The sequence below is a fragment of the Rana temporaria genome, chromosome 8 (assembly GCF_905171775.1).
Source record: "Rana temporaria chromosome 8, aRanTem1.1, whole genome shotgun sequence".
NCBI lineage: Eukaryota > Metazoa > Chordata > Amphibia > Anura > Ranidae > Rana > Rana temporaria.
Genome location: NC_053496.1, coordinates 128,013,027 through 128,020,578, shown reverse-complemented (window position 1 = coordinate 128,020,578; position 7,552 = coordinate 128,013,027). Strand labels below are relative to the sequence as shown.

At 45.5% G+C, this 7,552-nt stretch overlaps 1 protein-coding gene across 5 annotated transcripts in view; it reads left to right on the top strand.

Moving 5' to 3' along the window:
* The first annotated feature begins 1,316 nt into the window (after positions 1 to 1,316).
* The window catches only part of LOC120909067, a 50,335-nt gene continuing 44,099 nt past the window's right edge, over positions 1,317 to 7,552 (top strand). For 3 of the 5 annotated variants that reach the window (XM_040320710.1, XM_040320707.1, XM_040320708.1), the window contains exon 1: positions 1,322 to 1,526. In XM_040320710.1, coding sequence (XP_040176644.1) covers positions 1,463 to 1,526 — 64 coding nt within the window. In that variant the 5' untranslated portion in view covers positions 1,322 to 1,462. Of the gene's footprint in view, positions 1,527 to 7,552 lie in introns of all 5 variants that reach the window. The other 2 variants (XM_040320709.1, XM_040320706.1) reach the window with 2 other exon arrangements.

Genomic DNA, 7,552 nt, shown 5'->3' with positions numbered 1-7,552 from the left:
GTGCAAGACCACTCTCTTTATTTCTATTTGTGTGTATTGTTAACACTATTAGGTTTTGCTGCTGGTTTTAATTCACATCTGTCACTATTTATTTGTAATTCTGATACACTATATTACTTATTTAAAGCGGTGGTTCCGCCTAAAACACATTTCTAACAATAGATTCGTAAGACCCGTTACACTGCGGGTAGGCTGGCTTTTTTTTTTTTTTTTTCGTACATACCGACATCTCGGCGTCTCGTCCCTTGGCGGTGGGCGTTCCTATTTGATTGACGTTCCTCGGACGGGCGAATACGTGACGTCACGACTTTCCGACAGAAGCCGAACGTCATTGCGCATGCGCCGTATAGAGTCGGCTCTATACGGCACCTGCGCAGCAACGTTCGGCTTCTTTCGGAAAGTCGTGACGTCACGTATGCGCCCGTCCGAGGAACGTCAATCAAATAGGAACGCCCACTGACAAGGGACGAGACGCCGAGATGTCGGTATGTACAAAAAAAAAAAAAAAAAAGCCAGCCTACCCGCAGTGTAACGGGTCTTACGAATCTATTGTTAGAAATGTGTTTTAGGGGGAACCACCCCTTTAAGTAGCGCAAAGGAGTTTACACATATCTTAATTCAGGACACACATTAACCACTTCCCGACGGCCGTACGACTATATACGGCCGCAGGGTGGTTCTACTTCTCTGGGGCGCCGTGTTTTCACGTCCGCCCCTTTCCGCGTTCCCCGCGCACGCTCCCGAGCGCGCAGCGGGGAACTTCTGTGCTGGCCATGTCCCTTGGACACAGCCAATCACAGACCGCCGTGAATGGCCAATCTGTGCGGCCAATGAGAGATGATCTCATATGTTTACATATGAGATCATTTCTCATTGCCGGCTCTCACAGACAGCGGTGCTGTCAGGGAGAGAGGAGACCGATCTGTGTCTCTTGTACATAGGGACACAGATCGGTCACCTCCCCCAGTCACCCCCCTTCCCCCACAGTTAGAACACTGTATAGGGAATACATTTAACCCCTTCCTCACCCCCTAGTGTTAACCCCTTCCCTGCCAGTCACATTTATACAGTAATTAGTGCATATTTATAGCACTGATCGCAGTATAAATGTGAATGGTGCCAAAAATGTGTCAAAAGTGTCCGATGTGTCCGCCATAATAACCAGAACTCCATGACTTTGAAAAGCTCACAGTGTGCAGTGAAATAAGTGTAAGCTATTTCAGTAGAGGAGAGAAGCATGTACAACTGTGCAAGAGTGAAAATTAGGCTGAAGTCCTGCTTTAAAATGTCACAATAATACATTTCTCAGGATTTGAATGACCCTGCAGGAAATGGTCCCTTTCCTGAAATGTGCAGTACTGGGCAGTCAGCTGATATACAATGGACTTGTGTACTCGTCTATAAATCACCAGCTTTTCTAGCTGTGTTTATACTGAAGCTGTGAACAGGTGGAGCAGACACCATGCAGAGGATAGTCATTATTTGTATTGCACTTATTTACTTCCAAGCAACGCCCAATGCTGCAAGTAAGTGTTAATCTGAATGTTTTTCTAATGTTTCTAAAATGTAATTGATGTAAGAAATGATCTGTCAAATACAACTGAAATGTGCATTTACTATCTTGCATTTGTATTCTGAATAGTCTAAAGGCCCATACACATGGTCGGACTTTTTGCCAACAAATTTCAAAATGAGCAAGTTTTCCCAAAAATCCGACCATGTGTACGCTCCATCGGACAAACTTTTTCGGTTTTCATCGGACAAAAGTTCGCTCTGCAAACGGACAAACTTTTCGGCAACAAAAGTCCGATGGTGCCTAGTCCGACCGTGTGCAGGGCGGGCACTAGCGCAAGGCAAAATTGGCACTTGCCTTACAAGGCCAGCACCAGCCAGGGGACAAGGCGGAAAATCAGTTGGGGTCGCCCGAACGAGACCTCCGACCAGCAAATTCAGCAGGGCCGTTTCTACTATGAGTGCGGGGTGCAGTCCACCCGGGCGGTGCAGCTGCACACTGTCCTCTCCAGCTGCCGCCCGGGTGGGGTTTGTCCTGGGGGGGGGGGGGTTGTGGTGGCCTCTGTACTAATAGAGGGGGGGTGACCATGGTTTGTGGGGGGGTTCTGTACTAATGAAGGGTGGTTTGTGGGGGGGGGTCTGTACTAATGGGGGATGGCTTGTGGGGGGTCTGTACAAATGGAGGGGGTGGTTTGTCTGGGGGTCTCTGCTAATGGAGGGGGGTGGTTTGTCCTCCTGGGGGGGTCTGTACTAATGGAGGCTGGAGGTTTTTCCTGAGGGGGGGTCTGTACTAATGGAGGCGGGAGGTTTTTCCTGAGGGGGGTCTGTACTAATGGGGGGGGTGGTTTATGGGGGGGTCTGTACTAATGGAGGCGGGAGGTTTGTCCTGAGGGGGGGTCTGTACTAATGGAGGGGGGCAGCAGTGTGTGTGGGCTGCCGCTGCGGGCAGCATCTGAAGGACGAGTCCAGGCCGCGCTCACCACACAGGCCAGACACACGCCCGCAGAGCCGCCGTGACTTACAAGGCCTCAGAAACAGGTCCTGTTTTAAAGTTTCCTGTTTAAAAAAAGCACCAAATCCCTGCAATAATATATTAAAGCGGGAGTTCACCCAATTCCTTTTTTTTTCTATTTTCCCCTTAGATTCCTGCTCGTTGTGTCTAGGGGAATCGGCTATTTGTTTTAAAATATGATCCGTACTTACCCGTTTTCAAGATGCATCTTCTTCCGTCGCTTCCGGGTATGGGTCTTCGGGAGCGGGCGTTCCTTCTTGATTGACAGTCTTCCGAGAGGCTTCCGACGGTCGCATCCATCGCATCACTAGTAGCCGAAAGAAGCCGAACGTCGGTGCGGCTCTATACTGCGCCTGCGCACCGACGTTCGGCTTCTTTCGGAAAATCGTGATGCGATGGATGCGACCGTCGGAAGCCTCTCGGAAGACTGTCAATCAAGAAGGAACGCCCAGTCCAGCAGCCCATACGCGGAAGCGGCGGAGAAGATGCATCTCGTAAACGGGTAAGTACGGATCATATTTTAAAACAAATAGCCGATTCCCCTAGACAAAACGAGCAGGAATCTAAGGGGAAAATGTGTAAGCTATGGGTGAACCTCCGCTTTAAGCAGCCTATATAATGTATTATTGCTGGGATTTGTAGTCCTCTGTAACTGCTGGTATACTGCATTGCATTTTATATAATGTATTATTGCTGGGATTTGTAGTTCTCTGTAACTGCTGGTAGTCTGCATTGCGTTTTATATAGTGTATTGCTGGGATTTGTTGTTCCTCTATAGCTGCTGGTTTTCTCCATTGCGCTGTATAATGTATTATTGCTGGGATTTGTAGTTTCTCTATAACTGGTCAGTGGTAATCTGCATTGCGCAGTATAATCATTATACAGTGCAATGGAGAATACCACCAGCTATAGAGGACTACAAATCCCAGCAATAGTACATTATACAGCGCAATGCAGAATAACGCCATCTATGCTATCTTTCCCTGTAAAAGATAAATAAGTTAAATGATCACTTTAAGCATCATAACCATTAAAGCCTAGTGGAGCACAGATATGGTGTGTGCGTGTGTGCGTGCGTGTGTGTGTGCGCACCGGCAAAATGCACCTTCGCCTAAGTTGGCAAAAATCCTTGCACCACCCCTGACCATGTGTACAGCAAGCCATCAGACTTTTGTACAAATACGCATGCCCAGAACCAATGTTAAAATCAACCAACAATAGCAGAAGTTGACCAAAGGGTGGCGGTAAAGAGCAGAAAAACCATGTGTTGTTGGGGAAAAAAATTAGGAAAGTTTGCAGAAAAGTCAGAGCGTGTGTATGCTATGGGTGTGCCCGCCCAACTCCCTTCGGACAAAAATTCATGTAAAAGTTTGTTTGAAGTCTGACCGTGTGTATGAGGCTTTACATTCTTTTTGTTGTACCCCAAGACTTTATCCATTACATGCTCAGGGATTCAGAGGCCATACTTTTTTTTTTTTTTTTTTTTTTGTTCTCATGAAACATGGTACACCTATAATTACTATTACTTTAAAAGTTATGTTAGTAATTTGTGTACTTAGTATTAAAGTGTTACTAAACCCACAACGTAAATGGGTGACCCTGCTCCCCTCTGACGTCACAGGGAAACCTGTTAACATCACCGGTTGGCCCTGCCCTCAGCTATATAACAGCTGTCATAGCGAGAGAAGCGTCAGTTGGTGGGAGTCTCCCATGGAAGCGGAACTGTTGCTCCTCTTTTATTTTATTTTTTCGGTCGATCGGGCGGCGGGATAGAAGATGAATGGACATATAATAAAGGATTTGTCCCAAGTTGTCTCTTGTGTTTTTATTTTTTACCATTATATATTTTTTTTGTGAAATGGTAGGGGTACAATGTACCCCATTACCGATTTAAATAGGGGGGTGGGATCTGGGGATCCTCCTTGTTAAAGGGGGCTTCCAGATTTCGATAAGCCCCCCCCGCCCGCAGACCCCCACAACCACCGGGCAAGGGTTGTGGGGGATGAGGCCCTTGTGAGGAGAAGGACAAGGTGCTTTTGGGTCAGACCCCAAAGTATCTTTCCATGCTAAAGGCATGTGGCAGGAGGGGGGGGGGGGCGCTCTCTCACCCCCCCTCTTTTCTTGTGGCCTGCCAGGTTGTGTGCTCAGATAAGGGTCTGGTATGGTACGGGTTCCCCTTAAAATCCATACCAGGCCTGAAGGGTCTGGTATGGATTTTGAGGGGGACCCCTACGTCATTTCTTTTTAAATATGTGGTGCAGGGTTCCCCTTAATATCCATACCAGACCTGAAGGGCCTGGTATGGAATTTGGGGGGACCCTCACAATTTTTTTTTTTTTTTTTTTTTTCAATGAGTTTTATCTGTATTGCCGAGACCTGATAATTCATAATAGCCACGAGTAGTTTTAACCACTTAAGGACCCCTTCACGCCAATATACGTCGGCAGAATGGCACGGCTGCGCACAATCATGTACCTTTTACATGTCTTTAAGTGCTCGCGACCCGGTCCGAAGCTCCGTGACCGCACCCGCGGGACCCACGGACCCGATCGCCGCCGGTGTCCCACGATCGGTAACCGGAGCTGAAGAACGGGGAGAGGTGTGTGTGTGTGTAAACACACCTTCCCTGTTCTTCGTTGTGGCAGTGTCATTGATCGTCTGTTCCCTGATCACATGTCCAGCCCCGCCCCCCTACAGTTCGAAACACATATGAGGTCACACTTAACCCATACAGCGCCCCCTAGTGGTTAACTCCTAAACTGCAATTGTCATTTTCACAGTAAACCATGCTTTTGTATAGCACTTTTTGCTGTGAAAATGACCCAAAAATGTGTCAATGTCGCAGTCACGAAAAAAATTGCTGATCACCGCCATTAATAGTAAAAAAAAAATATTAATAAAAATGCAATAAAACTATCCCCTATTTTGTAAATGCTATAAATTTTGCGCAAACCAATCCATAAACGCTTATTGTGATTTATTTTTTATTTTTTTTACCAAGAATAGGTAGAAGAATACGTATCGTCCTAAACTCAGGAATTTTATATATATTTATTATAGCAAAAAGTAAAAAATATTGCAATTTATTTTTTTTCACATTTTGGCTCTATTTTTGTTTATAGCGCAAAAAATGAAAACCGCAGAGGTGATCAAATACCACCAAAAGAAAGCTCTATTTGTGGGGAAAAAAGGACGCCAATTTTGTTTGGGAGCCACGCCGCACGACTGCACAATTGTCAGTTAAAGCGACGCAGTTTCGAATCGCAAAAAGGGGCAAGGTCCTTAACCTGCATAATGGTATGGGTCTTAAGTGGTTAAATTTTTTTTTCTTTTAGAAATGTCATTTTGCTGCGGGACTGTTCTAAACATGGGAAAGATGCACCACTTTACAGGCATACTATAGACACCCCCCAGGCACAAAATTTAAAGGAATATTTCACTTTAAGCGTTATTAAAATCACTGCTCCTGAAAAAACGTCTGTTTTTAAAACTTTTTTTGCATTGATACATGTCCCCTGGGGCAGAGCCCGGTTCCACAAACACTTTTTATGACAATACCATGCATATAAGACTTCAAAATTAGCACTTTTGTTTTTATATGTTCATGTCCCATAGACAATGTTCATGTGTTCGAACACATTTTTTGTCTATTCGCAAGTTTTGGTGCGAACCAAACCGGGGGGTGTTCGGCTCATCCTTACTGATAACTAAATTAGGAAAACTTGTGTAGGAATCAAATCCTTAGAAGGATGAAATACATCAAGGATGGATAGTCTTTTAGCTTGATATCATCAGTTGGTGTATCTTTAACCACTTGCCGACAAGCTGCTGGCAATATACTGTGGCAGGTTGGCTCGTTCCCGTGGACCGTCGTAGATGGAAGTCTGTCCCTTTAAGCAGGATAGCGGGGGCAAGTGATCGCTGCACCCGCTGGAGGCGCGTGCAGGCCTGCTACACAGCGGGGGTGCCGATGCTAATGGCGGTGGTTGCGATGACCGCTGGCCACGAGCGATCTTGGGCACGAGAGGCAGAACAGGAACGTGTGTGTGTGTGTGTGTGTAAACACGCACATCCTTGTTCTGTTCTGAGAGGAGATGCAGATTGTGGGTTCCTACAACCTGGGAACCACGATCTGTCATCTCCTATAGTGAGTCACATTGTAACAGCACTGGTGAACGGAGTGAACCACAACTGCGGTTAGCAAGGATTTCAATGCGCTTCTCTATGTGACAACTCCCTATTGGGCCCCAGGCGTCACTCCTCACAAACAGGAGTTTGGGGGATCTCTACATCATCTCTCTGTCACATAAAGAAAGGCGTTGAGCTACTAAGGATGGACGCATTACAACATGCGACCAGAGCTTAGCGTTTAAAATTATAGTATGCACTAAATGATATGAATGCACAACTGTATGCAAGTAAATATTAGTATTGTATAGCGTCGTGCATTAGGCCACTAAGGGAGAAGGTATAAAATACGTAAATTCTTAGCATAGAAGGGTTTAGGCAAACATGTTTCATAAACTTAGGGCATAGGCCCATAAACGGGTAGTACTTTTGTCAAGCACATAGTTAATAGGCATTGTTGAGACAACTATTAATTACACATGAGAGGAAATTGGAACTCAGGTACATTGAGAGTACACACAGTAAATAGGAGTTGTTGTGACAACTAATAATTGCATAAGAGTGGCAATTATTAGTTATAATTAGGGATAAGCCGAACACCCCCGTGTTCGGTTCGCACCAGAACCTTCGAACGGACCTAACGTTCGCGCGAACGTATCGAACCCCATTGATGTCTATGGGACTAGAAAATTCGAATTCAAAAGTGCTCATTTTAAAGCCCAATATACAAGTTATTGTCGGAAAACGGGTTTGGGGACCCGGGTCTTGCCCCAGGGAACATGTATTAATGGAAAAAAAAGTTTTAAAAACTGACATTTTTTTCTGGAGCAGCGATTTTTTTAATGATGCTTAAAGTGAAAATAAAAATGAAAAATTCCTTTAAATATCGTACCTGATGGG